Here is a 19,954-nt window from a genome sequence, read left to right as displayed (position 1 = left end):
TGGATGAAAACAATAGATCATTCCACTAATTGCATGCAGAGAAACCAATACACAGGCGAGAGGCCGCCATTTTTTGGGTTATGTCCCACGCGTAAATAGGCACCGCCAGACGGAGCCCGAGTTCACAACATGCGGGACGTGGGAACTGGGATATAGGAATATTTTTTAAATTAGGCCATGGTGGGACCAGTGACCCCCCCCCCGGGTCCAAAATTATAAAAGGGTCCCCCTTAGTTTTTTAGTATAGATCTGAGGGTGAGAGGCTAGCCCCCCCCCCCCACGGACTGCCTCTAGCCGTACTTTTTCGCGCGCCCGAGTAACCCAACGGCGGCGGCCCCACCCCTGTAGTATTTAATAAAAATTATAAATAACATATACATAACCTCATAATTAATTTGTAATTTGATCATTACAAATTTTATTATCTTTTCTTTTACATTTCACAATTAATTAATTAATAACATTTTGTCATCGATATTTGAATCAACAAAAAAGAAACCATACAATTTTGTAATTCACAATTGTCCAAAAAAAAAAAAATGAATAAAATTGTACAATTTTATTTATTTAAAACATTTCCATTCAAATTAATTAATTAATTTGGTTTGTACAATTAGACCCAATAATTACTAAAAAATAATCCAATAATAAGCTGGTTCCCCAATGAACGAACGAACAAAAGAACGAAAGAACGAAAGAAAGAGCGAAAAATAAATAAAATTTTTCATTTAATTTCAAAGTCACCATAAAGATGGTAGTAGAATGAATAATACTTCAAAAAATCATGCACGATTTGTTGAGTTTCTTATTGTTTTTTTTTATATAGGCCTATTTTTGTACAATTTTTGTGGAACCTTTTAAAACACGGGTCATATTATTTTTCACGATGATTGAGGTTTCTTAAAGTTGACGGCAAGTCGTGATTTTCTTTTAGGTTGACTTATCACAGGCTCGGCACTTTCGTTCTGTTTCACATTAACTTTTTGCACAACGTCAGGCGTCGCTGTTATAGTTAAGTCATCCATTTGTTTCACGATGGAAGTTTTATTACCTTCCGTTTTTCCATTGGATTTTGACTGCGAACTAGTACTACTACTACCACCCGCTTGATTTCGAGCTACCTGTATTTTCCCCAATTACAATTAAAATTAAAATTAATGATAATTATTTATTGAAATTATCTTAAAGGAAAAGGCAAAAGGGGTGCGAGTCTCAACATAAAAAAGAGTCTACCTGAGATGGAATAAAATCAAATTTATCTGTTTTAGAAACTGATGGTGCTGGTTGTTGTTGTTGTTGTTGGTCGAAATTTTTATCATTGGACTTGGGCTTAAAAAATTAAACCCAATAATTTTAGTAAATTTAAAATAAAGCCAAGATGCAAATCATGCAAGCGCCATTTCCGCAGCATTGGCGGATTTTTTTGAAAACTGAACGGCAGACACCTGTCGCTCCCTTAACAAGCTCGCTAACCTTCCACATGCCAAAATTCACCTTGCCAAAGGCCAGAACTAATCAGAACTGTCCCCAAGGGCCGAGGGTGGAACTAAAAAAGGCCTTTGCCAAGGTTAGCATGTCAGTCAACTCCACCCCTAGACTATGAGAGAACCTAGGAACTATTCTTAAACTAAACCACAACCGAGACTTGATTTAACCAGCGGGAGTGTATGAAAGGGGATGCGGAAAACTTATGGAACAGTAACACCCCTTAAACACTAACAAAATGGACTTGTCTAGGCTTAAGCAAGTAATTTAGGCCTTGGTCAAGTACCCGGGTACCCGTTCGAGTCTTAGAAAAATGAGTACTTCGAGTCCGAGTTCGAGTGCCCGGACTCAAACTCGAGGTACACCCCGGACTCTCAAACTCGAGGTACACCCCGGACTCTCAAACTCGAGGTACACCCCGGACTCTCAAACTCGAGGTACACCCCGGACTCTCAAACTCGAGGTACACCCCGGACTCTCAAACTCGAGGTACACCCCGGACTCTCAAACTCGAGGTACACCCCGGACTCTCAAACTCGAGGTACACCCCGGACTCTCAAACTCGAGGTACACCCCGGACTCTCAAACTCGAGGTACACCCCGGACTCTCAAACTCGAGGTACACCCCGGACTCTCAAACTCGAGGTGGGTACCCGGACTCTCAAACTCGAGGTGGGTACCCGGACTCAAACTCGAGGTACCCCGGACTCAAACTCGAGGTACCCCGGACTCAAACTCGAGGAGGTACCCCGGACTCAAACTCGAGGAGGTACCCCGGACTCAAACTCGAGGAGGTACCCCGGACTCAAACTCGAGGAGGTACCCGGACTCAAACTCGAGGAGGTACCCGGACTCAAACTCGAGGAGGTACCCGGACTCAAACTCGAGGAGGTACCCGGACTCAAACTCGAGGAGGTACCCGGACTCAAACTCGAGGAGGTACCCGGACTCAAACTAGAGTACCCGCATAGGCCTACTAACAAAGATCAATCATGAAACAATAACTACCTGTGCTTGATATGTCTCTTTTCCTTGCAAATTATGAAACTGACGACTATTATTCTGACCCCTGTTTGACCTTTCATCATTTCCGTTCCTTTTATTAGGGGATGAAGGTTGCCATCCTTTTGCCCAATTATTTCCCCTTGCATGTCCTTGTCCAGGAAAACCTTGAAATTGTTGCTGCTGATGTCCCATATTTCCCTGATAGACGTTTCCTTTACTATGAGGCTTATGTTGTTGCTGTTGCCGATGATGAAACTGCGCGGCGGCATTCATGTCCATCACGTGTTGCGGATTCAAAGGAGCATTTGGAGTGTAGAAGAAATTTGGAGTGGGATTCTGCATGGCTTGCTCGAGCTGAAAATACAATATAATAATTGGTCCTGAAAAAATGACTATGTTCAGAACGTAAAAGAATCTCGTTAAACGTACCATTTGTTGTTCCTTCTGTTTTAAACGTTGCTCATTAATTTCAACAAAATTATCCGGGATTGCGACCAATGATGAAGGAGGAGGATGACGCGTCCCCGTCAAATGGCTTGAAAATTTCGGTAGTGCCGCCGCAGCCATGGCCAAGGATACAGGGGCGGGGAAATTCGCAGTACTCATGGTTGTGCGTCTCGGAGAAAAATGCGATTGATGCTGTATGGTAGGTCTAACCGAAGCTATATTTGTACCGAATGCCGGTGGTAAATTTGGTCTAGGAAAAGACCCGGCATTTGTAAGTATATTCCACGAATTCTGCTTTAAAAGAAATCAGAAGTTGAAATGCAATTTTGAAAAACGCGAATCGGAAACGCCGAGTATATTAGTTAAATCATAAGAAAATAATATATAGCTCCCTATAAGTATGAAACTCTACATTTAAGCCATGTAAACAGCATTTTCTTCCATTGAAATCTGTAAAAAGTTTCTAATGCCACCTATTAAGAGTTTTTGGCGTTAAAAAGATGAATTATTTCTTTAGAAAATTCTCAAATTTTACATTGTAATTAAAGAGTTAAAGGTCTAGACGTTATTATTATGATAATTATAACTGATTAAGTACATGTCAAAATTATCATAATAAATTAATAGATGGCGCTAGATTTTGAGGAACGAGGCTAGCGCATACACTGGTACGAGGTAAGGAATATCTTGTGTCTCTACGGGCGCGGCGATATTTCCCCGGCCCATCATGCCATTCGCGGACACCTTAGGTGGCGGCGGCGGTTTCGCCCCCCTTTTACTCGTAGTACCGAAACTTCTCCCACGGGGCGAAAAGCGTAAGCGCGCCAAATCTGGGAGCAAATGCTGTAGTAGGAAAATGTACTACGTTTCATACTTATAGGGAGCTATATATTATTTTCTTATGGTTAAATTTAAATTACATTTAAAGATGATAAATAAACTAAGGCTTGCTCAGCAGCATTTTCAGCCGCAATTTGATTAGTAGAACAAGGAACACTGGGAAATCTCTCTCCAGATGGAAGAGTTACAGTAGCGATAACAGAATTCTGTTTCCGTTTAAAATAAAATTAAATTAAATTTATTATCAAAGACTTAAAAATCATTAAGCCTAAACCGAAATCATCTAAATTAAGGCGTTAAATGAAGAGAATTAATTATCTTACCGGACCATTAACAGCAAATGAATACGACGCGATACCTCTATTCGAATTTAACATTAAATTCAAAAGTTGAGTGCAATTACTAGAAGAAGTCGGAACTGGTGGTTGAGGCTGCGGTGGCTGAGGCTGCGGTGGAACAGTACTGTTAAGAGTTTCAGCCTGTCTAGCCGCTGTAAAAACATTTTTAATCTCAACATTACCAAAAGAAACCAATGAAAACGCTAACAGGGTTCATACAACTTCTAGAAAACAAATTTCCCTAAGATTTATGGGAGGTTTTTCCCCATATACTTCCCTGAATTTTCCAGAGTTACGAGCCTCCAAAGTTTAGTGTAATGCTATTCCTATGGAGGGGGTTGTTTGTTTACGTTTTGCTTAATTACTCGGCCCCTGTTGGTCGTAGCCCTAAGTTTTTAGTATGGTTGGATGGGGGGCAAATTGGACTATAACATACTCTAAGGACATCCCCGTATCTCTAATATAACCAGAGTTATGAGCCTCCAAAGTATAGTGTAATGTTAACCCAATGGAGGGTATGTTCACGAACATTTTGCTTAATTACTCGGCCCCTGTTTGTCGTAGCCCTAAGTTTTTAGTATGGTTGGATGGGGGACAAATTGGACTATAACATACTCAAAGGGCATCCCCGTATCTCTAGTAGAACCAGAGTTATGAGCCTCCAAAGTATAGTGTAATGTTAATCCTATGGAGGGTGTATGTTCACGAACATTTTGCTTAATTACTAGGCCCCTGTTTGTCGTAGCCCTAAGTTTTTAGTATGGTTGGATGGGGGACAAATTGAACTATAACATACTCAAAGGACATCCCTGTATCTCTAGTAGAACCAGAGTTATGAGCCTCCAAAGTATAGTGTAATGTTAATCCTATGGAGGGGGTATGTTCACGAACATTTTGCTTAATTACTCGGCCCCTGTTTGTCGTAGCCCTAAGTTTTTAGTATGGTTGGATGGGGGACAAATTGAACTATAACATACTCAAAGGACATCCCCGTATCTCTAGTAGAACCAGAGTTACGAGCCTCCAAAGTATAGTGTAATGTTAATCCTATTGAGGGGGTATGTTCACGAAAATTTTGCTTAATTACTCGGCCCCTGTTTGCCACAAATTTCCCTGAATTTTACTAGAAATTCGTAATTTCCCTGAATTTTCCCTGAGGTTTCTGTCAACTATTTATTTCCCTGATTTTTCCAGGTTTTTCCCTGAGGTTTTTGTCAACTATTTATTTCCCTGATTCTTCCAGGTTTTTCCCTGAGGTTTTTGTCAACTATTTATTTCCCTGATTCTTCCAGGTTTTTCCCTGAGGTTTTTGTCAACTATTTATTTCCCTGATTCTTCCAGGTTTTTCCCTGAGGTTTTTGTCAACTATTTATTTCCCGGTTTTCCAGGTTTGTATGAACCCTGGCTAAATTAATTATCCGAGAACGACACGTACTTTGAAACAGTTCCTGAACGGAAACGGGTTTCCCATAAACACCTGGTGTAGTTGCTTGCGCTGATGGTACAACCTTAGATTGTTGAGTATCCAATGGCACCGCGATCTGCTTCAATCCATCCCAAATACTCATAAACTCGTTATCAAAAGACGAAGAAGACTGGGTTGTCGCTTTACTACTAGAAGAAGTCGAACGCGATAACTGCTGAACATTATCTGGCGACGGTGAATCAAAATTGAAACTATTGTTCCACCCAGCCTAGATGATGACAAATTAGTTTCCCGGAAAAAATTTCAAAAATATTACAATCTTATTACATTTCTAGGGACAAATGGAGAATCGGGTGAATGGTTAAACTGATTTACGGAGGGATTATTGGTGGGAGTGCCCTGATCTTCCCGGTTTTTAGCAGCGGCCTTCATTGATTCCTCTACGTGTTTGGGAGAAGACGACGATGACGATGACGATGACATTTCTTTCAATTTTGCCATCCTAGTTTTGGTTTGTTGTTTCGAAGCCTCCGATTTATGAGACAGAATTGTCATTTGAGGTTTTTTTGTAGGAGATTGAGGTGTTTTTTCCCCTGAACTACGATTAGGTGCCTGAACAATACCACTAAGAGCCTAAAATGTACCGGAAGGTTCAGCTTAACTATAATCGTAATTACTAATTAGCTAAAAAAAATCAATTCTACCTTTGAATATAAACGACTATTAGACGGTACGTCATGGCCCCTATTATGTCTTCTAGACTCATTATTATTAACACTATTCGCGATACTAGTGCTGGTCGACACTCCCGTGGCATTATTTCTACTAGAAGTTACCATTTTCGCTGGTGAGGAAGAAGAGATCATTCTTCTTCCGTGTGTTAAATTTATAAGGGTGCAAGGACGAAGGCGATAACCTCTTCTAGAGGTACTAAACAGTGTCAAGGCACCGGCGAATTCTTCGTCAAATAAAACATCCACCATGGTATCACTTTCGGCCTCAGCTATAAAAATTACGATTGTTTTTAATACCCAATGGTGCGCGAGTCCCGTTTTATCGGTTTAGAGTAACAAAATAAATTTCATATCGAGTATCAAGCCGAGTATCAAAAATTATTTCGAGCATAGATTATTTAGTTATCGCGTCGCGAATATTTAGTTATCGCGTCCCGAATATTCAGTTATCGCGTCCCGAATATTCAGTTATCGCGTCCCGAATATTCAGTTATCGCGTCCCGAATATTCAGTTATCGCGTCCCGAATATTCAGTTATCGCGTCCCGAATATTCAGTTATCGCGTCCCGAACATTTACTTATCGCGTCCCGAACATTTACTTATCGCGTCCCGAACATTTGCTTATCGCGTCCCGAACATTTGCTTATCGCGTCCCGAATAGTTGCTTATCGCGTCCCGAACATTTACTTGTCGCGTCCCGAATATTCATTATTCGCACGCGATAAGTGAATATAGGGAGCTAACAGTACTGACCCTCAAACGTCACATCCTTCTATCTCTTACCGGAGTTTCATCCCCCCTAACGGTTGGAAACAGTATTCTACGCGCAAAAATGCCAACCAGAGGGGGGCTGAGTGACGTTAGACTATCTCTTCCCCTTAGCCACGCGATATGTGAATATTCGGGACGCGATAAGTCACTTATCGCGTCCTGAATATTCACTTATCGCGGCCCGAATACTGTTAATACCTCAAAAATCATAACATAAAACCGTAATGCACGCACCTTTATGAATGCCAACGAGAGTTCCCCTGAGACCCAACGGTACCGAACTTCCTTCCTGAATATGAACAACGCGATCGTATAGACGAAAATTTGTTTTAGGATCAGGTGCGGATGAACCGTGAATGCTGTGTGGTCTAAACAAGTCCTTTGGTGAAACCTGGATAATTTTTGAAGGTTTATCTTTCCTGGAATCTTCAGTTTCCTTAAGAATTTTTTCAAGTTCCTCAACAACTGCCAAGTCAAGTACAATGGCGCCACACTGTTGTCGTTCCTTAGTAGTGTAAGGCAGAGAATCGAGCCATATTTTAACATTCTTGATATAATCTTTGCTGTTAAATAAATGTAACCCGAATCAAATTAGTAGAATTACGCAAAGATTAATGAGTAAAGAAATTAATTTAATTTTTTACCCGGTAGCTGTCGGGAAAAGACTATCAACGTGTACGACATCCTGTTCTAAAACAGCGTAAGCAGCTTCAAATAGTTCAGGAAATCTTTCAAAACAAAATGTTACAAATAATTATAAACTTAAGCTTTGATAAGTGAAGTCACAATCAGGGTTCGTACAAAATTTTTGGAATGAAATTCCCTGACTTTTCCAGGTTTTCCCTGACTAAATTCCACAAATTTCCCTGACCATATGCAATAACTTACAAGGCGTAAATATATGAAAACCAATCTAAATTCCCTCGAATCATTTTTGCACGAGTTGTCATTGTTATAAAGATAAGCCAATTAATAGGATTAAATTTAACCATAAGTAAATCAATAATTAACCGGAGCAAGCGAAGCGAACTCTGCCAATTTGGGGTTCTGCTCAAGTCTCAGACAACACATTTTTGGTCGCCCTTATACTGTTATCCAGACTATCAATTTCCCACCAATATATTTTTCGCTGACATTTCCCTGACCTTTTAGGCCCATTTTAAATTTCCCTGACATTTCCCTGACCTTTTAGGCCCATTTTAAATTTCCCTGACTTTTCCCTGACCTTTTAGGCCCATTTTAAATTTCCCTGACTTTTCCCTGACCTTTTAGGCCCATTTTAAATTTCCCTGACTTTTCCCTGACCTTTTAGGCCCATTTTAAATTTCCCTGACCTTTTAGGCCCATTTTAAATTTCCCTGACCTTTTAGGCCCATTTTAAATTTCCCTGACTTTTCCAGGTTTTCCAGGTCGTGTACGAACCCTGATGTCAATACTAATTTTGAAATATTTAACGTACTTTGTAAGGTACTCCTCCATAGTTTCGAGCGTTTTTTGCGAATACAACCATACACCATCGGAAGTTTTCTTTGAATACCCAAAAACTTCTTCATTACGTTTATTAAACTTCAAATTAAGTCCAATATTAATTTTAGTCGGATTCAAACTCTCAAGTGAATTAATTTGAACGAAAAATGTTCCGGTAAATCTGGAAACCATAAAACTACTAATTCCAAGTCGCTGAGCTAAAATATTCCCGCGATAATAGCTGTTGGTTGTTAATGACTGTTAAAAGAAAGCCCCTAATTAGTAAAAAAATTAAAATTAAGTGTAATTTAATAAATAAAATTAAGTTACTTTTTCATTAGAAATAACGTAGGAGAAATCGGGTTCTACGGGCGAAATTAATTTGACTTCCAATTTTACTTCAGACTGAGCTTCAATTTCAATTTTCTTAATTACTCGAGCTTCGTGACCGTGATTGGCGTAAGACATCATGAAGCAGACAGTTTCGGGAGGAAACAGTTCTTCGATAGAAGAAAAGTTTCTAATATTAGGTTGTTCGACTGCCAATTCTTTAACCATAACTTGGTAAGCGATCGGAGTGCTAATGTCTGACCAAATCTTATCCTTAACAACCGTCCCGTCGGATTTACAGACAAACCTGTACCATTAAAACTATTTTGTTAATTTAACAGCTCAAGTTAGGCCTAATTGGCCTCATTCCTGATCAACGCCACCGAGGCGTAGCGGCGACTTTTGGAACTATAATAATACGGTAGCCAATTACAGGTGGCGCTGGAGCCGATGGACTCTGATGGAGATCTGTTATTTTCTCTATTTTGAATCACGTGAATAGCCAAGGCTTAACAAGCGATATGGTTTCAAAAGTATTTAAAGTTGATTTTACCTTTCTTATTCTGTCTAATATTATGAAATAAGACTTTCGGAGTAAGTTTTCATTCCATTTTGGTCTATTTGGAGATTATTCGGTTAATAATAATTAGTTAAAACGTGTTTTTTGAAGTTGAAGCGGTAATAATCAAAACAGAGAAAATAACAGATCTCCATCAGAGTCCATCGACTCCAGCGCCAACTCTGATTGGCTACCGTATTATTATAGTTCCAAAAGTCGCCGCTACGCCTCGGTGGCGTTGATCAGGAATAAGGCCAATTGTAAAGAAAAACAATAGATATATTTACTTACCTAACACCATTGAGCAAATTTACATGGACTAAAATTGGAATATTCTTGAGAACGATACCAAATCTTTCATATTGTCGTTCTTTAATCATGTTACACTGTTTGCTAAAAGATTGCTTTTCATTGTTATTTAAAGGATGAGGCGTTCCATTAACTCCCCTAAAATTATACAGTTTTAAATGCAAATTAATAACTATTAATTAGAGAAATTATTCTAAAACATACGTAATACTCGATGTTCCATCGGAAACAGCGTAAACTTTAGCTTCAGTCAAATGCGGCCACGCAACAAAAACAATTTTGTCTATTAATTGCGCCGCTTCTTCCAGGGTCTAAAATAAAAAGTTAAAACCCAAATTTTTAATTAAACCAAATTAATTTCGAAAACAATTAAAATAATTACGGAAAATTACAATTTTTTCAGGTTCCTTCACAGTCAACATCATATTCTCCTTTCTCGATACCATTTGAAAGACTTTAACCTTCTCGTTTTTCAATTCCGCCTTTAAAATCCAATTAAACCCCATTACACGTGACTAAATTAGTAAATTAACACTTCTCTCGAGTAAGGATGTCTTACGGTATGTTCAATATGTCTCAAAGTCGGAAATCCCGGAAAATAAACTTCCAATCTAACTCCGGGACAAAGACCCTTCAAAATCTTACTTCTCGGCAATAAAAACCCATCTTTTGGTATCTCCTCAACCCTAAATACATCGCGAGTGTAAATTAATTAATACACCGTTAGAGCTTGAAACCAAGAAGTGATATTTAGTTTACTAGGGAGAAGGTATAAATTCGCCTCCACATTTATAGTGTGCTACCACGAAGCTAGGGGGGAAAAACTGTGACGTCAATATTGGGTCCCGAATTTGTATTGCCCAAGCTGACGACGCCTCGCGACTGCCAATATGGTCGCCTGAAAATAAGGTAAGAGATAAGAGCATGTGATGTCACTACAAAGTTCGTGGTAACACACTATAATCTAGCTTTATCTCCAGTCCAAACGTATAGTAGGTCCGGAGTTAATCCCCGCCACTTCTAAATTACAACCAGCCAGCATCTCATTGGTTCTTGAAAACTCGTGCACGTCAGCGCGACGCGAATGACAAAGAAAATTACAGTCATATTTTCCGACTGGGGAGAGGCTGCGAAATAGCCCGGCCTCCTTTTACCTCCCCCCCTTGTACTTTGAAAGGGGGGACTGGGACTATGTCGCGCGAATACTTAGGCATCTTATACCTTCTCCCTAGTAAACTAGATATCACTTCTTGGTTCTAAAAGTTTGAAGGGATCTACCAAGAAGTGATATCTAGTTTATTAGGGAGAAGGTAGAAATTCGCCCCACATTTATAATCTAGCTTTATCTCCAGTCCAAACGTAACGTAGCCTGTCCGGAGTTAATCCCCGCCGCCTCTAAATTACAACCAGCATGCATCTCATTGGTTCTTGAAAACTCTGCACGTCAGCGCGACGCGAATGACAAAGAAAATTACAGTCATATTTTCCGACTGAGGAGAGGGTACGAAATAGCCCGGCCTCCTTTTACGTCCCCCCCTTGTATTTTGCAAGGGGGGACTGTTACTATGGCGCGCGAAAATACTTAGGCATCTTATACCTTCTCCCTAATAAACTAGATATCACTTCTTGTTGAATTGAAACTAAATGATTATGAAATCATTATTAATTATACTAACATAGCGTGGTTGAAACTAATATCAGGAAAAACTGATGGATTAATGGATTTATAAGGACCCAGTGGTTCTGGTGTGTATTTAAACAAAATATGAGGGCCATGAGAGTTACGTTTCTTCTCCTCATCGGTCAGTTGATTTAACAGGGGACTCATACTATTTAACAGTAATTTCTCATTTATAAAGGGAATAAGGACAACAGCTTCCCATTCCTGTTGTTTGCCATTCAAATCAGTTTTAAAATCTTCCGGGTAATAATTCTTAACCGGAGAATTTTCACTAATCATTAGCGACTTTAAAGAAATAATTACGTTTAAATTTCTATCCATAACTAAATTAATCTTAATTAAAAATAGGGTGAAGTAGAAAATGAAGTAATTTTTTATCGATTCTTCTACTAATTTTAAGACCAGTCTGCATAGTGAAACATTCAGGAAATAAATACCAGCTCCGAATGATTTTAAAATTATTTCAAATTAGGTTCCGATTTTAAGGATAATTTTAAACAAGGACTTCCGACCAATCGCGTAACGCCCTGCCTTTTTAGTAACAAAATTCTCGTGGCATGTTACGTGTTGAATGAAATTTATCACGAGATTTGATAAAATTAGGCGCGTGACGTGACAATCGTGGCGCGAGACATGGAGCATGCGTGCCAGGAGAATTTTGTTAATAAAAAGGCAGGGCGTTACGCGATTGGTCGGAGGGGCTTATTTAAAATTTTCCTTAAAATCTGAACCAAATTTGAAATAATTTTAAAATCATTCGGAAGTATTTATTTCCTGAATGTTTCACTATGCAGACTGGTCTTAAAATTAGTAGAAGAATCGATAAAAAAATCACTTGATTTTCTACTTCACCCTCCCTTTAATTAATACGATTAATTATAATACCTGGAAAGGCAAAGGTAGCAATTTTTTACTAGCAGCGGGTAAAACGGCTAGAAGTTGCTCGTAAGGCAAAAACGGGTTGCCTAATTCAAAATCCAATTTAATTTCACTGAAATCCGTCACGTCAGATATGTACGGAGCGTAATGGTGTGGGTAATACCAACTCCACGAAGCAATTCCATTGTAATAATAGTGCAGGTTCCATTGTATGGCTCTTACAAATTCGTAAGCCTGTTCTTTCAACACTTCTTTCGTAATGTTCTCGTAATCCAGTTTGTTCATGTAATAATCTCGTTTATGTTGACTAAATTCCATGTCCAACATTCCGTCGCTATCTTCGCTTAATAAATCTTCCTCAGTGTCGTAGCAGTCGCCCGTGTCCAGGTCTAATAATTTGCCTACTGCAACTACAATAGTGTAAGCATATTAACTTTAACCTTCTTTTGAGCTTAGAAGGTAGTTTCTAGCCCTGTGCGAGTACCGGGTACTCGGCAATTACCGACGGCGTATCGGGTCGGGTACCCGGCGATTACCGAGCGCGTATCGGGTCGGGTACCCGGCAATTACCGAGCGCGTATCGGGTCGGGTACCCGGCAATTACCGAGCGCGTATCGGGTCGGGTACCCGGCAATTACCGACCGCGTATCGGGTCGGGTACCCAGCGATTACCGAGCGCGTATCGGGTCGGGTACCGGGCAATTACCGAGCGCGTATCGGGTCGGGTACCGGGCAATTACCGAGCGCGTATCGGGTCGGGTACCGGGCAATTACCGAGCGCGTATCGGGTCGGGTACCCGGCGATTACCGAAAGCGTATCGGGTCGGGTACCGGGCAATTACCGAGCACGGGTCGGGTACCGGGCAATTACCGAGCACGTATCGGGTCGGGTACCCGGCAATTACCGAGCGCGTATCGGGTCGGGAACCGGGAAATTACCGAGCGCGTATCGGGTCGGGTACCCGGCAATTACCGAGCGCGTATTGTCATAGACAATCAGGGGTAAGGGGACATAAAAAATACTGTTATAAAAACTTCTTTAAGCCCATAAGGTAGTTTCTAGCTCTGTACAGGTACCCGACCCAAAAATTTATTTCTTAATCCTTAAAAAGTATTCGAATATTTAAACCTTTCCCGCTCATTACCCATGACAAAACTTAAGTCAATAAGCACTCAGAGAGAGCAAGGATGATAGGGGGAGGATGCGAAATCTTAGAGAAATAGAGGCGCTTTTTTGGCCAAAAATCACTAATCACTAACCCCATAGGGCTAGTCGTAGTAGGCCTTATTAATAGTATTTACCTTCGTTATTAGATTCCATTTTGTTGGAATCTGTTCCCAACACGTCTAAAAATCCAGCATCATCCTGGAGTTGCGAAAAAGGGGAATTTAATTCTCTTACCTTCAGTTAAGTTAACACAAACATTAATTAATTCTGATTATAAAACTATTAATTAATTACGTCATATGCAGCATCACGTTTAGGTCTAGTACATTTAGCCTCAAAATACTTTAAATCAGCCAATACATCGCTAAATTTTTCTCTGTCAATCTATTGAGATCAAAGAAAATCAAATTTTAACTTAAATATTAATTAAAGGGAGGGTGAAGTGGAAAATCAAGTGATTTTTTATCGATTCTTCTACTAATTATAAGACCAGTCTGCATAGTGAAACATCCAGGAAATACTTCCGAATGATTTTAAATTCAAATTAGGTTCGGATTTTAAGAATAATTTTAAACAAGGACCGCCGACCAATCGCGTCACGCCCTGCCTGTTTGTTAACAAAATTCTCGTGGCACGCTCCGTGGCTCGCACCACGATTATCACGTCACGCGCGAATTTTATCAAATCTCGTGATAAATTTCATTCAACACGGAGCGTGCCACGAGAATTTTGTTAACAAAAAGGCAGGGCGTTACACGATTGGTCGGAGGTCCTTGTTTAAAATTATCCTTAAAATCTGAACCTAATTTGAATTTTAAAATCATTCGGAGTCTGTATTTCCTGGATGTTTCACTATGCAGACTGGTCTTAAAATTGGTAGAAGAATCGATAAAAAATCACTTGATTTTCTACTTCACCCTCCCTTTAACTAATTAGGTTTTAAGGTATTAATAATTAATTATGCTTTATATATACCTGTCCAAGTTTATTTAGATATTTTTGAAATCTTTCTAGATTTAAGAAACCGCCTTCGTTGATATAACCTTTTTTTATTAAATATAGTAAAATATTATTATTTGTAATGTTATTAATTTATTCTTTATAATTAAAATTAAAATTAATTACCTCCTAAAGTAGGTAAAACTTCAATGTAAGAGCTGTACAAAATTGGCAGGGCATCATTTTGAATGTGCATTTGTGGAATATTTGGAATAAAATCATTTCCAACTAAAAACCCCATTAAAACCCAATCATCGATAATGGCTTCCAAATCAAATGGAAATGTTAAATGTTTCTGCAAAAATTACAAAGCAAAAACCACATATTATACTTAAAAAAAGCTTTGTTCAAAACTTCAAACTTAAAACTAGCAGTAACTAAAAAATAAAATTCAGGTAGCGTAACATTACGCCTTAAAAGAATGGTCTTTTTCTAAATATAAAAGGAAAAATATTAAAATATTAAAATATTAAATAAATGATATTTTATTACATAATAATTAGCACATTTAATTAACCTTAAAAAACGAGGACTACTGCGCCTCCGTCTGCTAGATCAACCCTACTACGCGCGTGATTGAGTTTGCTATGTCTTACCTCTCACAACCTGTGGTGAATTCAACCAATCAGGTAAGAGGCTCAGCTAGCAGACGCCAATAATGCAATGGCCGCGCAGTAGTACTCATTTTTAAGCTAATTATTTTGTAATAAGAGATCATTTATTTAATTTTCAGGGAGCCCACTCTTAAATTTAAATTCCTTATAGGAAAAATAGGAATTTTTTTCCGGAATTATAGGATTTTATAGGAGAAAAAAAAATGTGTTTTTATAGGTAAATATAGGACTAAAAATGCTCTAATATAATACAATTTTGGGCTTAAACTATGTAGAAAAATCCCAAAAAAATAAAAAAAAACAAATTGGATTTTACTTTGAAAACTCAGAAGAACTTAATTAAAATGTGATCTTGATAAAAAAAAAAGCAAAATTTTGATAAATTTGATGCTAAACTATACGAAAACTTCGACTAAGTCAAAAATATAGGATATTATAGGAATAGGACCTCTCATGAAATTATAGGATAATATAGGACAGGTTCAAAAATATAGGATATTATAGGAATAGGACCTCTCATGAAATTATAGGATAATATAGGACAGGTTCAAAAATATAGGAATTATAGGACCGGTGGGCTCCCTGAATTTTATTTATTTTTTAAAATATTTAATTCCTTTTATATTTAGAAAAAGCAGCCGTTCTTTTAAGGTATAATGTTATATTAGCTGAACTTTTCCTTTAATAAGCACAAATAATTACCTTAACAGGCGAAAATTCATGCTCCAGATATTCTCTCATAAGTGACAGATGTAAAAGGTGAAAGGTGATGTTTTCCGGTAAAAATGATCTGTAAAATCAAGTTTTATCAATAAACCCTTAAATAATATGGTTGAAAATAAATTACAAACTAACTTTTTCTGGTTCTTAGAACCAAATTTCACTTCTTCTCTTAACAAAGAGAAATGGGGTTCGTGAGAACATAACCCTAACATTATCTGAAAACCAAAATTATTTATATAATTAAATAAATTATTAATAAAAGCATAACATTATATTAAACAAACCAAATCTGCATCCAATCCATACAAGCAATGCTTTGTATCGGGATCATAATCAGGTTGAGACCTTTTATATCGAATGTAATCCATAATTTTATGCTCTCCTTCTCCGGGAGTTTCATGACCAGAGAGATAAACATTAACACCTTGCCATAATTTATCAGTGGAGATTTTCATAGAAACGAAATATTTTAACTGTTCATTTAATCTATTCATGAATTCAGTTCCAGGGGTGATGCAATTGGAATCAAATCTATCTTCCGTTGGCAAAGTTTCTCCTTTAGCAATGGCTTCTTTCTCTTTTGCCTCAGCTTCGCGAGCCGCTCTAAATCTACGTCCTCTTTGTTGGTTCATTTTTGCTCTAGGAGCTACGCCATCCACAGCCATAAAAAACACTTTTCGTGGTTTAATCATACGAAATAAAAACTATTTTTTTTTGCGTAAAATAATCAGAAGATTAATTAATTAATACTTCAATTAGTTCGAGATATATTTAACAGGGTTCATACAACTTTTGGAAAACAAATTTCCCTAAGATTTATGGGAGATTTTTCCCCATATACTTCCCTGAATTTTCCAGGTTTTTGGAGCAAATGTTAACGAAGGAGGGTGGGGGGGGCAAATAGGACTATAACATACTCAAAGGACATCCCCGTATCTCTAATATAACCAGAGTTATGAGCCTTCAAAGTATAATGTAATGTTAATCCTATGGAGGATGTGTTATATTGAACATTTTGCTTAATTGCTCGGCCCCAGTTTGCAGGGCTCCCAGCGCTTAGTGCACAAAAAATAATAGGTATTATAGGTCTGAAACGCCTAAATTATAGGATATTTATAGGTCCAAAAATGATCAATTTATAGGTTCAAACATATGTTATGTAAATTTTATACGTTTAAAATTACGAATTTTTGGAGTTTTACAGGAAGTATATTATATTCGAGAGTAGACTAGAACTTTTAAACATATTTATAAAAATATAATCAATAGTTAATCAACTTTGGACGAGTCGTTAATAGTGTAGCAACTAAATAATTTACCCTGAAATTTTTATAGTTAACTACCTTACATTTTTTTAATTATTTTATATCTCGGGTACTTTAGAATTTGGACTAGTTCAGGGTTAATTTTAAGATTCAAATTCCCTGACTTTTTCAGATTTTGTCCGACTTTTATTACGATTTTCCCTGACATGTTTAGGCCCAATTGTCATTATAGAGAGCTTTCAGATGGGATAGGGAGCTAACAACTGGCTAGGGGGAAGAGATAGTCTGACGTCACGCAGCCCCTCTCTGGTCGGCATTTTTGCGCGTAGAATACTGTTTCCAACCGTTAGGGGGATGAAACTCCAGTAAGAGATAGAAGGCTGTGACGTTTCAGGGTCAGAATTGTTAACTCCCTATAGTAGTACGTCACACCCTCCCAAGTCGTACCGCTGTTCTGGTAGCCATATTGGTTGGACTCAGATTCATTCCTGCTTTAAACCCACCAATATGGCAGCGTAAATTAAGTCACGAGACTAAGCTCCTCCTCCAACATAAAGCTCTCCATTCCAAATAACTGAACAATTGCATTGAAATCGTCTTTTTGAATACTTAACTTAAAACATTGGGGAGCGAGCGAAGCGAGCTCCTCGTTTTTTGTGTCTGGTCAAACGTGATCTCGCTAAAACGGCGTTTAAAACGTCACCTCCTCAAAAAAATAATCAAAAATTTTGGATTGTTTTTGAACTTTCGTAGTGTTTTTTAACCAACATATCTAAAATATAGGTATTATAGGATCAATTTACGAATTATAGGTTTTTATAGGACCATCTCGGAATTATAGGTATTTATAGGTATTATAGGTACTCTGGGAGCCCTGCAGTTTGTCTTAGTCCCAAGTCTTTAGTATGGTTAGGTGGGGGGCAAATAGGACTATAACATACTCAAAGGACATCCCCGTATCTTTAGTAGAACCAGAGTTATGAGCCTCCAAAGTTGGGTCTAATGATATTCCTATGGAGGGTATGGTTATGCACATGTTCCTCAATTACTCGGCCCCTGTTTACTCGATCCCCAAGTATTTGGTATGGTTGGATGGGGGGCAAATAGGACTATAACATACTCAAAGGACATCCCCGCATCTTTAGTAGAACCAGAGTTATGAGCCTCCAAAGTTGGGTCTAATGATATTCCTATGGAGGGTATGGTTATGCACATGTTCCTCAATTACTCGGCCCCTGTTTACTCGATCCCCAAGTATTTGGTATGGTTGGATGGGGGGCAAATAGGACTATAACATACTCAAAGGACATCCCCGCATCTTTAGTAGAACCAGAGTTATGAGCCTCCAAAGTTGGGTCTAATGATATTCCTATGGAGGGTATGGTTATGCACATGTTCCTCAATTACTCGGCCCCTGTTTACTCGATCCCCAAGTCTTGAGTATGGTTGGATGGGGGGCAAATAGGACTATAACATACTCAAAGGGCATCCCCGTATCTCTAGTAGAACCAGAGTTACGAGCCTCCAAAGTATAGTGTAATGTTAATCCTATGGAGGGTATGTTTACGAACATTTTGCTTAATTACTCGGCCCCTGTTTGACGCAAATTTCCCTGACTTCCCTGAATTTTACTAAAAATTCGAAATTTCCCTGAAGTTTTTGTCAAGTATTTTTTTCCCTGAATTTTCCCTGAAGTTTTTGTCAAGTATTTATTTCCCTGAATTTTCCCTGAAGTTTTTGTCAAGTATTTATTTCCCTGAATTTTCCCTGAAGTTTTTGTCAAGTATTTATTTCCCTGAATTTTCCCTGAAGTTTTTGTCAAGTATTTATTTCCCTGATTTTTCCAGGTTTGTAGGAACCCTGTTTAAGTTTTACCTCAATATAATGAAAAATGATTTCCCTGAATTTTCCCTGAATTTTACTAAAAATTCTAAATTTCCCTGAATTTCCCCTGAATTTTACTAAACATTTTAAATTTCCCTGAAGTTTTTGTCAACTATTTATTTCCCTGATTTTTCCAGGTTTTCCCGGTTTTCCAGGTTTGTATGAACCCTGTAAATTAAGTTTTACCTCAATATAATGAAAAATGTTTAAAAATATATCATTTTCCGATATTCTAAAATGAGGATCATCGTCATTAGGATGGGAACAATTATGAATGATTCCATTCATGTCCAGATAAAGATTGTCAAAGTCAGGTATCTGAGTGGCAATTTATAAATATATAACTAATTTCTTAAAATTATTAAGACTATGGCGCGGCAATACCTGGTAATCTTTGACAACTTCACTTAAGCATGGATAGCGCTCGCTAATCCATCTATAAAATTTTGGCACTCCCATGGTTTAAATGGTATAAACAAATGCTCCAAGCTTTATAATAGAATTAAGAACAGGATTTATTTAAATGGAGCAAACGAAATCCCCGTCTAAGTGGGGTCAAAGGTCTTTTATAAATAAGTAAATGATTAAATAATAATAAGGGAAATAGCTGCAACAAGTTAATAATAGCCAAGGCCTAATGTCTTATAGAGATTTCACTTACAATTAAATAAAACTGCGGATTTTCAATTAAAATTTCCAAGCTTCTGGCATCTCAAAATAACTTGTTATTACTACTATTTGTTCAATAACTGAGGTTAAGACTATTCAGGAATCAGGATTAAGAGAAAACAAAACGTCTTGAAGTTGATAACAGCAGTTAACAGCGAAACCAACACCACAATTACAAACTCCTCGTCATAATTTACTAAAGCGTGATCGAGTACGCTATGATATATTTCAGGATAGGAGTGATAATGAAATTTATTTAAAAGTGCAATGCATTGTAGCTGGATCTCCTCAAATACTACTCCATGGTGACAGATTTAGCGGCTCCCGTTTAAAGTAAAATTCAATTTTTTTCTTACATAA

The 19,954-nt window shown here is 38.0% G+C and overlaps 1 protein-coding gene across 5 annotated transcripts; it reads right to left on the bottom strand.

Annotated features, from left to right (window-relative positions):
- Positions 1–384: 384 nt before the first annotated feature.
- On the bottom strand, positions 385–19,902 carry pcm (5'-3' exoribonuclease pacman). Of its 5 annotated transcripts, none has more exons than XM_089866660.1 (29): positions 19,587–19,902; positions 19,310–19,414; positions 19,112–19,243; positions 16,061–16,480; positions 15,909–15,991; positions 15,756–15,843; positions 14,566–14,734; positions 14,416–14,483; positions 13,735–13,824; positions 13,575–13,638; positions 12,279–12,682; positions 11,389–11,678; positions 10,272–10,398; positions 10,105–10,194; positions 9,917–10,023; positions 9,695–9,850; positions 8,845–9,151; positions 8,507–8,772; positions 7,692–7,775; positions 7,282–7,610; positions 6,246–6,544; positions 5,917–6,174; positions 5,551–5,809; positions 4,101–4,267; positions 3,858–3,983; positions 2,920–3,231; positions 2,494–2,844; positions 1,234–1,329; positions 385–1,121 (listed from the first exon to the last, which is right to left on the bottom strand). In XM_089866660.1, the coding sequence occupies exons 2-29, from the start codon at positions 19,382–19,384 to the stop codon at positions 882–884; spliced, it is 5,457 nt and encodes a 1,818-aa protein (XP_089722786.1). In that variant the 5' UTR covers positions 19,385–19,414; positions 19,587–19,902; the 3' UTR covers positions 385–881. The 5 variants fall into 5 exon arrangements, with proteins under 5 accessions (XP_089722786.1, XP_089722782.1, XP_089722783.1 ...); XM_089866656.1 differs by having other exon boundaries at positions 5,869–6,174; positions 19,587–19,901; XM_089866657.1 differs by having other exon boundaries at positions 2,920–3,228; positions 5,869–6,174; positions 19,587–19,901.
- Positions 19,903–19,954: the final 52 nt, after the last annotated feature.

The sequence above is a fragment of the Phalangium opilio genome, unplaced genomic scaffold (genome assembly GCF_054372755.1).
Source record: "Phalangium opilio isolate 3A_F unplaced genomic scaffold, DU_Popi_V2 ptg000017l_1, whole genome shotgun sequence".
NCBI classification, from domain to species: domain Eukaryota; kingdom Metazoa; phylum Arthropoda; class Arachnida; order Opiliones; family Phalangiidae; genus Phalangium; species Phalangium opilio.
Note: the sequence above shows the minus strand (reverse complement) of the source record. Positions and strands in the feature narration are given on the sequence as shown.